General features: G+C 43.0%; 2 protein-coding genes across 2 annotated transcripts; both read left to right on the forward strand.

Moving 5' to 3' along the window:
- The first annotated feature begins 6,556 nt into the window (after positions 1-6,556).
- Positions 6,557-7,840, forward strand: LOC129822612 (claudin-4-like). Its single transcript, XM_055880980.1, has one exon. The coding sequence runs from the start codon at positions 6,759-6,761 to the stop codon at positions 7,431-7,433; it is 675 nt and encodes a 224-aa protein (XP_055736955.1). The 5' UTR covers positions 6,557-6,758; the 3' UTR covers positions 7,434-7,840.
- A 1,431-nt stretch (positions 7,841-9,271) lies between these two features.
- On the forward strand, positions 9,272-14,183 carry LOC129822614 (claudin-3-like). Its single transcript, XM_055880981.1, has 3 exons — positions 9,272-10,356; positions 11,599-11,615; positions 12,243-14,183. Exons 1-3 carry the CDS (start codon positions 9,895-9,897, stop codon positions 12,901-12,903), a joined length of 1,140 nt encoding a protein of 379 aa, XP_055736956.1. The 5' UTR covers positions 9,272-9,894; the 3' UTR covers positions 12,904-14,183.
- Positions 14,184-14,732: the final 549 nt, after the last annotated feature.

Here is a 14,732-nt window from a genome sequence, read left to right on the forward strand (position 1 = left end):
CTCGTCCAGTGTTCTCTTATTCAGCTGTAGTGACACTGTAATTACTCTAGTAACGTGGTAACATGTTGTTAAATTGTTTCTAGTTTTTTTGTCAAACAGCATACATCTGGTTATATGGTGTAATGTTGATCACGTTGTGGAACTCCTAATAAAGAGGCAGTTGAAACTGAATGATAGTATTTCCAGATATTGTTATTGTTGTTCTGGGTGTAAGAAATAAAAGGCTTGTTGAGATACATGCAATTTCAATAAAAGGCACACACTACTCCCAGGATCACATGACGTTGGTCACAGAGACAAAAACACCTGCCAGTGTCTAAACCAGGGCTGTTCAATGTCGGCCCTGGAGGGCTGAAACACTTCTGGTTTGTATCCTCTCCTTTATTAAGGAACTCATTCAGACCTGGGACACCAGGTGAGTTCAATTAACTAGCAGAAACAAAAAAAACAGACCTATTTAGGCCCTGCAGAACTGGAATTGAACAGCCCTGGTCTAAACTGTACCTTTAGTACTGTCACGGCTGTCGTAAGAACGGGACCAAGGTGCAGCGGATGTTGAGTTCCACATATTTAATTCAAAGAGAAACTTAAACAAAATATATCAATAAACGAACAACTAAACGTGACTATACGATGCACAAACACAAAACAATATCTCACAAGCACAGGTGAGAAAAATAGCTTCTTAAATATGATCCCCAATTAGAGACAACGATTACCAGCTGCCTCTAATTGGGAATCATACAAACACCAACATAGAAAATATAAACTAGAACACAACATAGAAATGATAAACTAGAATACCCCCTAGTCACGTCCTGACCTACTACACCATTGAGAAACAAGGGCTGTCATGGCTGTTGAATGAACAGGACCAAGGTGCAGCGTTGTGAGCGTACATTTTATTTTTTTAAATTACGCCAACAAAAAAACAAACGAGAAAACAACCGTGAAGCTGAAGGCTATAGTGCCAACAACATAGACAACTTCCCACAAAGACAGGTGGAAAAAAGGGCTACCTAAGTATGGTTCTCAATCAGAGACAACGATAGACAGCTGTCCCTGATTGAGAACCCTACCCGGCCAAAACATAGAAATAAAAATAATAGAATATAGAATACCCACCCCAACTCACACCCTGACCAAACCAAAATAGAGACATAAACAGGATCTCTAAGGTCAGGGAGTGACAAGTACCTTTCACACCACAGAAAGTATAAACACAGCCTATGTGTAGTGCTAATTGAACTATAACTTCTGGGGTTGAATAGTCATAGCTTTTTTACATAATACTAGGTGGTATAACTCAACCACACATCTTAGCTTATGTAGAGGTAGTGGTATTTTCAGACATTGTCATTGTTGTGGGTGTGAACTATTTATTTATTGAATTTTATTTAACGCTTATTTAACTAGGCAAGTCAGTTAAGAACAAATTCTTATTTACAATGACGGCCTAACGAAAGGCTAGAAGGCATGTTGCACTCCCGTGATGCTATTACGGGAGAATTTGTATTTGGTTTTAGTATAATGGTTGATGAAAATAAGGATGTGTGGTTTTCTCCTACAAATACGGATATCCGTGTGTGTATCTGTGTGGGTGGTTGGGCAGGAGTCAGGGGGAGGTTGTTGTGTGTGTATCTGTGTGGGTGGTTGGGCAGGAGTCAGGGGGAGGTTGTTGTGTGTGTATCTGTGTGGGTGGTTGGGCAGGAGTCAGGGGGAGGTTGTTGTGTGTGTATCTGTGTGGGTGGTTGGGCAGGAGTCAGGGGGAGGTTGTTGTGTGTGTATCTGTGTGGGTGGTTGGGCAGGAGTCAGGGGGAGGTTGTTGTGTGTGATCTGTGATGTAATTATTCTGTGCCCAGGGATCATGATGAAGGGGACGGAGTCACAGTTTCAGTGGTTATCCAAGCATGCGACAAAGATCTCACGTTAACTAGCAACCATTAGAAGCACAGGAAATTCAATGACTCATGTGGTTCTGGACTGACAGAGCATCACATGCATCATGACATGTAAACTAAATCAAATGGGTCATCAGGTGTAATAAGAGTTGTTATAATACTTTATTTCTTGTCATGAGAATCTTTATAATTCTCAGAAGATTTAGGTGACTATCCTCCAGACACAGTCGACTCACAAGTTCCTTTAAACCTACATGTTGAATGTATCCCACTGTAATTTCATGTTTTCTAATGAAGGGATGAATTTAGAGGCAGTTATCACTTTTTTCAATTTTTTTGTCAGATCATATTTTCTCAGGGGATAATGCTGAGTAATGTGCCATCGTGTGTTGTGGCATCAGAGACACCAAGAGTTACAGACTGGATTGTGCAATAGTGAGTGACAAAAGTGACAGGGAGAGAAAGCAATTCTGCCTCCAGGGATTTTCTGTTATTCATTTGCTGGAACCTAGCATTAACTGTGAATGTACTACAGTACAGGAATGTCAGAGGAAAACATTTCTCCAAAAGTTATCTCTCTGTCTACTTTTGGTTACTAACATTTTTTCATCTATATTGTTGAATTATTTCAAATACTAGAAGAAAAAGAGTCACCAAAAAAGGTTTAAAATTGAAGAATTTGGAGAAGGTAGAGAAACTATCAACAAGGTTTTTTTTTCTCTCTCTCTCTCTACTCTCTCTCTCTCTCTACACTCTCTCTCTACACTCTCTACACTCTCTCTCTACTCTCACTCTCTCTCTACTCTCTCTCTACACTCTCTCTCTACACTCTCTCTCTACACTCTCTCTCGCTCTACACTCTCTCTCGCTCTACACTCTCTCTCGCTCTACACTCTCTCTCGCTCTACACTCTCTCTCGCTCTACACTCTCTCTACTCTCTCTACACTCTATCTCTACACTCTCTCTCTCTACACTCTCTCTACACTCTCTCTCTCTACACTCTCTCTCTACACTCTCTCTCTCTCTACACTCTCTCTCTCTCTACACTCTCTCTCTCTCTACACTCTCTCTACACTCTCTCTCTCTCTACACTCTCTCTCTCTCTACACTCTCTCTCTCTACACTCTCTCTCTCTACACTCTCTCTCTCTCTACACTCTCTCTCTCTACACTCTCTCTCTCTACACTCTCTCTCTCTACACTCTCTCTCTCTACACTCTCTCTCTCTACACTCTCTCTCTCTACACTCTGTCTCTCGCTCTCTACCCTCTCGCTCTCTACTCTCTCTCTCTCTCTCCCTCTCTACTCTCTCTCTCTCTCTCCCTCTCTACACTATCTCTCTCTACACTATCTCTCTCTCTCTCTCTACACTCTCGCTCTCTACACACTCTCTCTCTCTACACTCTCTCTCTCTCTACACTCTCTCTCTCTCTACACTCTCTCTCTCTCTACACTCTCTCTCTCTCTACACTCTCTCTCTCTCTACACTCTCTCTCTCTCTACACTCTCTCTCTCTCTACACTCTCTCTCTCTACACTCTCTCTCTACTCTCTCTCTCTCTACTCTCTCTCTCTCTACACTCTCTCTCTCTACACTCTCTCTCTCTACACTCTCTCTCTCTACACTCTCTCTCTCTACACTCTCTCTCTCTACACTCTCTCTCTCTCTACACTCTCTCTCTCTCTACACTCTCTCTCTCTCTACACTCTCTCTCTCTCTACACTCTCTCTCTCTCTACACTCTCTCTCTCTCTACACTCTCTCTCTCTCTACACTCTCTCTCTCTCTACACTCTCTCTCTCTACACTCTCTCTCTCTACACTCTCTCTCTCTACACTCTCTCTCTCTACACTCTCTCTCTCTACACTCTCTCTCTCTACACTCTCTCTCTACACTCTCTCTCTACACTCTCTCTCTACACTCTCTCTCTTCTCTCTCTCTCTTCTCTCTCTCTCTTCTCTCTCTCTCTCTCTTCTCTCTCTCTCTTCTCTCTCTCTCTACACTCTCTACACTCTCTACACTCTCTACACTCTCGCTCTCTCTACACTCTCTACACTCTCTACACTCTCTACACTCTCTACACTCTCTACACTCTCTACACTCTCTACACTCTCTCTCTCTCTACACTCTCTCTCTCTCTACACTCTCTCTCTCTCTACACTCTCTCTCTCTCTACACTCTCTCTCTACTCTCACACTCTCTCTCTACACTCTCTACACTCTCTCTCTCTCTCTACACTCTCTCTCTCTACACTCTCTACACTCTCTCTCTACTCTCACACTCTCTCTCTACACTCTCTCTCTCACACTCTCTCTCTACACTCTCTCTCTCTACACTCTCTCTCTCTCTACACTCTTAGAAAAAAAGGTGCTATCTAGGATCTGAAATGGTTCTTCGGCTGTCCAAATGGGAAAACCCTTTGAAGAACCCTTTTTGGTTTCCACAGAGGGTTCTACATGGAACCCAAAATAGTTCTACCTGTAACCAAAAAGGTTTGTACCTACATCATGCCATGTATATATACATGGCAGGAGGTAGTGACAAGCTAGCCAGGCACCTGTATCCCTGGAAACTGGTCTAACCTGCTCCCGTTCCAACGGCAGGTGAACAACCGGGTAGTGTTTGTGCTTGTTCCCTTTCCAGAGAGAACTCTTACCAAATACCTGCTTCAAACCTGATGACTCTCTAAATTATACCAATAGTAAACATTTAATTTCCACAGATATCAATGTGTTTGTCAGTCACATCTAAATGGTAAGAAAATATCTTGCATCCTAGAGTACAGTCCTTAGAGTCAACAGTTACCCTTCTCCACCACATGGTGTCTCCTTGAGTTGCAGTCTGTTCAAATCAAATTTAAGATGATGTACCAAGCTACCAATCAGCTCCCCTGTTGTGATTCAAACCTTATCCTGTAGGTATTCTGTCTGTGGGTAGCCTTCTCTAGGTGTTCCTGGACACGTGTGTTTGTATTGTAATATGAGTCTAGGATTATAGCCAGTCTACCCCGAGTTATCATAGACTAGTACAGCGCTGCGACCAACTGTTAGGCAAATTAGTCTTTTGCAGCAACGGAACTATGCATTTCTGATTCATTTTGAGTCACAAAGCTGCCCATACATATTTTGGTTGGGAATATTACAGTAACTACAGTAACAGGAGCCAACATATACAATGTAATTATGTTGAACTTAATCGTAGCTTCAGTTTTCATGATGAGGTTTGTGTTATCAATGATGCTTGTCCTCACACAGCTCTGAAGTCCTTCATTTTTTTCTAGATTAAAAAATTGACATCTTCTGTAAACAGAGATCATTTTTGTCTTTTTACTCCTCAGTTCCCCTTCGTATTAGGCAGTAACCACTAAGATCGTTGAATGTTTAGTTGACACTTTTTAGGTATTTTTGTAGTTTGCATTTAACACCACATTTAATGAGCTTTATACAACTTGCTGGAGGCAAAACAGCAATAGGGTCATCCTGAGATCAGGTGTAAACCAGATCCTCTTTGGACCATTTCCACAGAGACAGACAGACAGACAGACAGACAGACAGACAGACAGACACAGAAAATCTCTCACAGGATGATAATGTTCAGTACAGATTAACTGTACTTGTACTTCACATGGCTCCCTCTGGCTGCACAAACATTATACACACCCATAAACAACTCTGGCTGCAATCTCCCTGTTCTGATCTGAAAAGGACATTCTGCATCTCACAAAAAACAGATATTTCATAAGGTATTTGGTAATTCAGGGACTTTCAGTGATGATTCAGTGATAATACATTTTTTGCCCTCCAACAACCTGTAGTGGAGATCAGCCAAGTGAGATGGCATGTGTTGTTAGGTGTTGATTTCACTATCTGGTGGGAGGAATGAGATAGCAGTGACCCCTGTTTTGACCTATGACTCCAGTGATGACCCCTGTTAGTGAGACAAGGGCCTATAATGGGCTATAAATCACATAGAGCTGGCCAGCCAACCCTAACAACTCTACCAGGACAGGACAGTTGTTTGTCGGATAACTGAAGTGTACAGAGCCACCCTTTATCATTTTATTTACATCCAGAGAACATCCATTACAACTTGAGTGAATACGCTAACAAATAAGGTAAAACGTTGATAGGGCTAGAGTTTTTCCTGTTCAGTTCACATGTTTTTTTCATGGTATAAGACTTATAGAACTTAATTGAACAAAACAGGCAGAGTAAGACACATGCTCAGTGCCAGGCCTGTTCTGAGCAGAGTGGTTTCTCCTAAGAGGTATAATCTATCTGTCTAACTGACTGAACAAAGCCTGTCATTGTGTGTCTTGACCTCGTATGCAGAGACAGTGATTCAGGTTTTACGCCCTCAAGGTTACTGGAACTCCCCGATTTAGCTGTGAAGCAAAAATATCAATGTTACCCTCAAATATTTGGTGTTATTTGAACGTAAACTGACTCCACTTTACAATCTTCTTAGCAGTATAAAGAACGGTAGAATCTGTTTATCCCACTCTCCTTCTCTTTCCCCCTTTCTCCCTAACTGACTAAAGTCTTATCCAGGGCGTTCTGAGCCAAGGAGATCTGATATCATCTTTAGAGGGCTGTGCTCTGAAACACAGAGCGCCTTCTATCCAGACCAAACCTGAGAGACCCAGGGATAGGGAGTGACTACTGCAGCCCAACCCCAGCCCAGAGGACACAGGAACAGAGACAGACAACAGCCCAGTGCCAGGGGACAAGGGGAGACTACAACAGCTCAGCACAAGGGACAGACCACAGCCCAAGATCCCATCACCAAGAACAGAGAAAGACGACAGCCACAGACCAGGACTAGAGCACCCAGGGACAGGGAGAGACTAGTTCCAGAGATGGCCTCGGCCGGCCTGGAGATCCTGGGTATGATCCTTTGTGTGTCAGGCTGGCTAGGGGTCATGGTAGCCTGTGGCCTGCCAATGTGGAGAGTAGCCGCCTACATTGGCCAGAACATTGTCATATCTCAAGTGATCTGGGAGGGCCTGTGGATGAACTGTTCTGTCCAGAGCACGGGCCAGATGCACTGCAAGGTCCACGACTCCATGCTTGGACTCCCTGTGGACCTACAGGCGGCCCGAGCCCTGGTCATCGTCTCTATGGTGCTGTGCATCATGGGCATCGGCCTGTCTGTAGCCGGGGCCAAGTGCACCAACTGCAGCTCGGACACAGGCAGCAAACCTCGCATGTTGCTGGGAGCCGGAGTGACCTTCATCATGGCGGGGCTGTTGCTGCTGACGGCTGTATCGTGGACGGCTAACACCATCGTCTTGGATTTCTACGACCCGATGCTGGAGGAAACGGGGAAGAGGGAGTTTGGGAACTCACTGTATTTTGGATGGACTGCCTCCTGTCTGCTTCTCCTAGGGGGAGCTCTACTCTGCTGCTCCTGCCCCCCGAAAGCACCCCAGGGTGGGAGCGGGGCTGGGTCTGGGCACCACAAGGTGGTGAACTACTCTGCGGTCAAGTCTCCCATGTCTGTCAATGGATATATGAGGAGGGACTATGTGTGAGAGAGTGTATGTTCAATGGCATTAGTATAGAGACAGCCCCTTGAGACTGATGGGACTGATGGGATAACTAGTGTTAGCGACCCCCCTTTCCTGACTGCACACTATAGGGGTAGTGCAGAACAAATGCAGCCATGTGGGATATTTGATTCAGATATAAAGAATAAACGATTGCCGATTAATGCTAGATTGTGTTTTACATATATGATTTCTGTAAAGCTAGAGACATGCATTTATAGAGTCAAACAAGTGTAGATACAGTAGGATTAGAGAAATATCTTATTCATGTTTTACCTGTTTGAAAATGTGTGCTAAATTTCAAATGAATGTTACTCAATGATGAAGATTTAGATCATGAAAATGTTAATGTTGTTTAAAATAATTAAAATAACTTTCCCATTCAACTCTAAGTAAGTTATGCCTACTCAGAATCTTCTAGCACGACTGAAAATGATGACACAAAAATGAAGTTCACTCTTACAGCATTTTGCATTATTATCCAGCAGTATGATATCATAATGTGAGTACATCATGCACTGTGCTAACTACTGTTTGTATACAATAGCATACATCATACTGACAAGCAACTCCTTTTTTGTTAAATTGGCTTATAGCAGGGACATTCCCTTCTGAAAGTAAGGTCTTATCGCAGATGATATAACCACAGGAATGCTATGAATGTAAGGAGGGGTAACCGTGCCTATGCTTAAGGATGAAACTGGCTTAATAAGGTCAGGCTACCAACGGAACACTGAGACAGGACATCCCATTAAAGACACAGGATCTAAAGAAATATACCAAAATATAGGCTAGGAATGCCTGCAGGTCCATATCACCTGAAATCTAGACAACTCAGCCCGTCTACCGCGCACAAATACGGTTTTTGATTTCAATGCAAATGTGAGCAGCAACAATGTCATTTTTATTTCTGAAGGGTGCCTTCTGCTGCCTTCCATTGTGCCCCCTTCCATTGTGCCCCCTGTTCCATTTGGGAGAGTGAAACTGAGCCTGACAAAAAGCAGCCATTTTCATAAGGAGGGGAGGTAGGTAACCCACACTGTAACCATAAGGTGAACTAGCTTCTTTCACAATGCTCCCATTGATGAAAAATTGAACAATGGCTTTATTTACATTCTAGTCTAAGAATAAGATAAGGGGAAAATACTTTTAAGACAGTCTTATAGCATAGACTTAAAGTACTGCCTAGGGATGTTTGAGCACCGTACAAACAAGCATAGCCTCCAACAGCTCTATTGTGTTACTCAGTCTGTTCACCTGTAGAGTGTAAGTACCCATCTATAACCATGCAGAGTCCAGTGTCTGTGTCTGGGACTTCCTGTGCTGTAGACAGTTGAGACAGTTCAAATAAAGGTGAAACCCTTTAGTGCAGAGTGACCTTGTGGACAAGGACACTGTCTGATAACACTGACCCACTCATCACATCAACTCCCAAGCCACAATGACCACTATCCCACTCACTCACTGGGAGATGTTTGTCCACTGGACTGATCAGACAAACCGTCTATTTCTATGCCTGAAGTTGAAAGCCAAATAGAAACTTGTCTAACTGTGATCTCTAAATCTGCCAAACAAAGACAAAAGATAACTGCCGCTTTGCATTTATTCACTGTGCAACGTCATCTCCCAAAATAATGTTATCAGGTACCAGAGAGAGCAATCATTGGCTCCTGACCCAGGTCATGTCATTTTGAAATAAAGTGATCCAAGAAAGAGCCCTACTGCTGGGGTTGGAAACCAGATGAAACGATATTCAGGAACAATGGAAGTTTGTTAAAAAATATATTTATTATTAAAACCAACACAATTCAGCTTATGCCTTCATTAGGGTATTTGGGTTGGAAACTAGCCAATAGTGCTTGTACACAGTAGGCCAACACAGATTTTCCTAGGCAGCTCTCTCTAAGGGTTAGCAGTAATACACAGAGGTAAACACTCCATAGAGAGCTAAATATGTATCTTGACCTGAACATAATTGTACAATGGTAGACATCGGTTGAACGAACACATGAGTTTATGTTATTCCCAATTCCTCCACTTATAGTTACTCCCTCGTCCATTCTTAACCTGTTCGTTATCCTTTAACTATTTTCGCTTTGGCCATTTATTGACCTTCCCCCTCAGCCCAAACAGTAGGGGATCAATCATGGCTCAACCTTTCAATCATTAATCTGTGCACCCAAGCCGTTCTCATGCCAAAGCTTGTTCTGGGGGTCGTTGAGAAGAAAGAAAAGAAAAAACACTTCAAAACCTCTTTGGCTAATCGCCATGAGACTCTACCTTCTGTTGGCGGAGTGCTATAAAGATAGCTGGGAGTATACAGGTGGTGAGAATTCCAGAGCAGAACCCAGACAGTGAAACCGTTCTGTGCGTGAAGTTGAGACAGTGAAGTGAAGAGAGTGAAGACACCTGTAGACTTGCTTACAGAGGAAGGTAAAACAAGAAAATGGCTGTGTTGGGACTGGAGATCCTGGGGATGATCCTGGCTGTCCTGGGTTGGATATTGAGCATCGTGTCCTGCGCCCTGCCCATGTGGAGGGTGTCCGCTTTCATTGGTGTCAACATCATCACGGCTCAGACCATCTGGGAGGGCATCTGGATGACCTGTGTGGTCCAAAGCACGGGCCAGATGCAGTGTAAGGTATATGACTCCATGCTGGCCCTCAGCTCGGACCTGCAGGCAGCCCGAGCCCTCACAGTCATCTCCATATTTGTGGGAATCATGGGGGTGCTGGTGGCCGTGGTGGGTGCTAAGTGTACCAACTGTGTGAAGGACGAGACGGCCAAGGCCCGGGTGATGATCGCAGCGGGGGTAGCCTTCATCGTAGCATCGTTGACCCAGCTGATCCCTGTGTCCTGGTCAGCCAACAGCATCATCATGGAGTTCTATAGTCCCATCACTCCCGAGGCTCACAAGAGGGAGATTGGAGGGGCTCTCTACCTGGGCTGGGCTGCAGCCGCTTTTCTCCTCATTGGGGGGTGCATCCTGTGCTGTAGTTGCCCCCCACAGCCTGAGAAGAGGTATGCAGGGCCGCCCTCGCGGATGGTGTACTCCCTGACCAGGTCTGTGGCCCCCAGCGGCTATGACAAAAGAGACTATGTTTGAACTGACCTGGGTATCTGGCAGCAGCTACTTTCTGCTCAGTGGATGAAGGACATTTGATACCAACATTGAATTCCAGAACAGATAAAATGGTGGGGATTTCTACCAAAACAATAAAATACTGCTTTTTACTGGATCATTTTTGATGGTGCTCTGTTGAAGGGGAACACACCAAACTGGACTTGATGTACTTTAATTTCATACTGAATGCCTATTTAAAATATACAAAGGTGTTGTAAATATTGTATTGTAATCTTAATATTTGAAAGGCGTTGAATTGAAACCATCTGCATTGTTACATTTTATATTCTATAGACTGAGTGAATAACAGCTTATGTTGTGCGTATGTTGGATAACAATATGCCAAACACTGACCGTTTAACAGCTTTTGTTAAGTGTGAAAATATAAACTATTCTGATGTTCGATGTGTGTCAATTTCACAATAAAAACTGTTTCATAATAGTTTCATTTTTTCTTCAAATATTTTTTAATACGATGACAGAAAAATATAACTTGCTGCTATATGTTACTTTATACAGTACATTTCATTAACATTATTAAGTGATTTGCTACATGGGAAGTGCCACTAAGTCCTGTGCTACTCACTATACAGTTTATAAGAAAAGTATGTTTGAATCTCTCAACTTATATCAGAGAACTGCCTCTGTGTCATTCATTCTACCCAGATCAGGAAATAACAGGCATTTTCCTTCACTGATCCTTGGGTATCCATGGTAATGATGTGTTGAGTTGGATTCTCTTTCATAGCTGCTAGCTACCTGGCTGACTACCATATCTGTTGGGCTTAGATAACAAGGAGCTTGCTTTGTCAGCCCCCCACTTTCAGCCATTCCAAAATGGCCCCCAAAACAATGGGTCTGTTTCATAGCAAGATGGGGATCGGAGAGAGTTATCAACACTGGGTCATGAAAGTCTATTATCCCAGTTTCTGGGGCATAACTAGGGGAGACCCTCCCGGTTGTTAGGAATTCAAGGGCACTGGAGTCAGTGACAGACAGACATGACCATTAGACCACGTCAACTAGAGTGAACAAGACAGCTTGTTGCCGATGAATTGAGGTCAGGCATTCTTCTTTTACAAGCTGCTTCAGCTAATGCTGTGAGAGAATGATTGCTCTGAGGAGACAAGATTAGGGCTAATCTATTAATGAGTAAAGGGAAATTACCCCACTTTTCAAACTCATTTTTTAATTTAGGTTTAAAAAATATATATATATAAAGTTAAAAAGTTCTAACTGATGTCAAAAGCTAAAACATTTTAAAAACAGTGATTTTCAAACACTATGAGATTTGCGGTGACGTGAAGAGCAAGATAATACCCTCCCTCTGGCTAGTAACTCCTTGCAGGTTTTGAAAACCACCATTTTTTTTTACAACTTTTAATCCTACCCTGTGATGTCACAGAGAAGCATTTTTTTGGACCTTCCAGGGCTCCTCCCTTCAGCTGATCTGGGATATAAAGGATACTTGTCTTCCCGGCTGCACCAGAACATCACACATCACAAACTCACAGGTGCTAGGGGCTAAATTAAGTCAATTGGTGTTGGTGTCTGACTCTGGCTGGTCTCTTTCTTTCTCACAGATCCTCTGTCAGATCCTCTCAGGTATCTCAGGTGTGACGGAACACGGCGCACTGAAAGGAATACAGAAGGAGCTCCAGCAACAACAGAATTACCACCATGTCTGCAGGGTTGGAGTTAGTGGGGATCGCTCTATGCGTATTAGGATGGATCATTGCCATCGTGTCCTGCACCCTGCCCATGTGGCGAGTAACGGCCTTCATCGGCAGCAACATCGTCACGGCTCAGATCATCTGGGAGGGCCTGTGGATGACCTGTGTTGTCCAGAGCACAGGCCAGATGCAGTGTAAGGTATACGACTCCATGCTGGCCCTCTCCCAGGACCTCCAGGCCGCCAGGGCCCTCACGGTCATCTCCATCCTCCTGGCCATCCTGGCCGTGCTCATCGCCATCGCCGGGGCCAAGTGCACCAACTGTATCGAGGACGAGGCATCCAAAGCTAAAGTCATGATAATCTCTGGGGTGTTCTTCATCGTGTCGGGAGTCATGCAGCTGATACCAGTGTCCTGGTCAGCCAACACTATCATCAGGGACTTCTACAACCCGCTGCTGACTGATGCTCAGCGCAGGGAGTTAGGGGCAGCGCTCTACATTGGCTGGGGGGCTTCAGCCCTCATGATCCTCGGGGGAAGCCTCCTCTGCTGTTCCTGTCCCCCTCGGGAGAAGAGGTACAACCCCTCACGGATGGCATACTCTGTCTCACGCTCTGCCCCAGGTGGGCCCGGGTTTGAGAGAAAAGACTACGTGTGATGGGACAATGGATGGGACAAGGACTATTTATGTAGCAACCAAAAATGTTATTCTACACGTGTTTCTAATGGGGCTTCATGAATCCCAACGAGACTCCGCAATGAAGGGATGTGTTTGTTTTTGCTTTTTTTTTACCATTGTTTTGTTGGATTTGTCTACATGTGTACAGTATTTGTCTCTGTAATATCTACTCTGAAGGAAAAGCATAGAAGTTCCGAGGCCGGATTGTGTAAGAAAGACATTTGAGAAGGATCATATGCTTTCCATCTGGGTTTAGTGAGAACAAAGGAAATAAAAAATAAGATCAGTAGTTTCTACATTTATTAATTTAATTACAAGGTTTTAAGGGTTGGATTATTAGTGAGCTATGCATATCCATTGAAAATATATCAAGCTCATTTAAAAACATTCACAAGCCTAATTGAATTAATGACATAACGTTTGTACTTTTATGATTATTCCTGTCTAAGATGTTAGTCATTGAGTCCATTAATATTTTAAATCACTAACATTTAATTATTTCCGTAGCTTCAGGCAACTACGCTACATCAAATGAGATAGAATGTAGAATATTCAATCATTATCTTCTCATTGACATTTCTCTATGTTATTGCCTCATATAAATGACGCATTGCTTAGGTTTCAGAAACTAAGGGAGGCTGTTAAAATACTAAATTTGACTGATGCCTTCATAAAAAAACAGAGGTGGAAATGCTTTTTTTTCACTGCAAGAATACAGTAGATTGAACAAAATCAGTATGTTCACAAATACTTTTTTAAGGAACTGTGTTTATTTTTTATGTAGGATTTGAATTTTGTGTTGGAATATTTTTGCATTTTGTTTTGTAAAAGACTTTGTGAAAGAGATGCATTTGTATGATGGTGATGTTCTATCATCAGTGTTAAGGATGTGATTGTGTGATGTAATCATCTGTTTGGATGCCAGGAAGAGTAACGACTGCCTTGGCAGCAGCTAATGGGGATCCTAATAAAATACGAAATACTACTAAGATACTTCATACTGTAACTGTACTGAATGCTGTCACCTGCACTCCAGATAGATGACAGATGTATTCAACACAGTGTGGATAGTGGTGCACAGAGGGAAGGGAGAACAGGTTGGGAGCAGACAAACTGAAGGCCTCAGTGTTTTGGGCCAATGAGGAGAAATGGGGGCATTGTGTACCTGTGTCCAGCCAGAACAGTGCTACAGTGTGTGTTAGTCCTGCCGTGTTAACTGCACATCGCCTGCTTTTTAATAAAGACAGTTGTTTTATGAAGGTTTGCATCTCTATTGGTTTCATTCAGAAAGCAATAATCAATTATGTATATATTTTCCTCTTGTTTTATTTACTTACCATCTGCACACAGAGGTTCATACACTACCAACAATATATTTGTTGTACTTCAGCAATTTTGTAAAAAAAAATGTGTTGTCCAATGAGAAGGTGATGGATGCTGGGATAAGGATCAGTACATGTGCCAGTGTAAAGGTAGCCTCAAATGCAATTCAAGAGGCCATGTTACCGCCACCAATCAGCAACTTTACCACAACAGTAATAAACAATTACCAACAAGAGATCACCTCACAGGTGCAGGTGACAAATGATGTCAGCAGAGTAGGAAAAGAAGACTGAAAGAAATTATGAAAAGTTAGAATTATAATCAGTAGCAGCAGTCCTAGAACATATATCATCATCAATTAAGGATGTAGATGAATCCAAGAAATACACAGGAACCAAATGTCTAATTGTTTCTAAAAGCAATTTGAAGTCTGTTTCCTGCATGCTGGCTGGGACTTTAAGACTTCCAGTCTCATGTTTAAAACA

The sequence above is a fragment of the Salvelinus fontinalis genome, chromosome 24 (assembly GCF_029448725.1).
Source record: "Salvelinus fontinalis isolate EN_2023a chromosome 24, ASM2944872v1, whole genome shotgun sequence".
NCBI classification, from domain to species: domain Eukaryota; kingdom Metazoa; phylum Chordata; class Actinopteri; order Salmoniformes; family Salmonidae; genus Salvelinus; species Salvelinus fontinalis.

Coding starts and splice junctions, on each gene's coding strand:
- LOC129822614 (XM_055880981.1), top strand. CDS start 9,895: ATGGCTGTGTTGGGACTGGAGATCCTGGGGATGATCCTGGCTGTCCTG.
- LOC129822612 (XM_055880980.1), top strand. CDS start 6,759: ATGGCCTCGGCCGGCCTGGAGATCCTGGGTATGATCCTTTGTGTGTCA.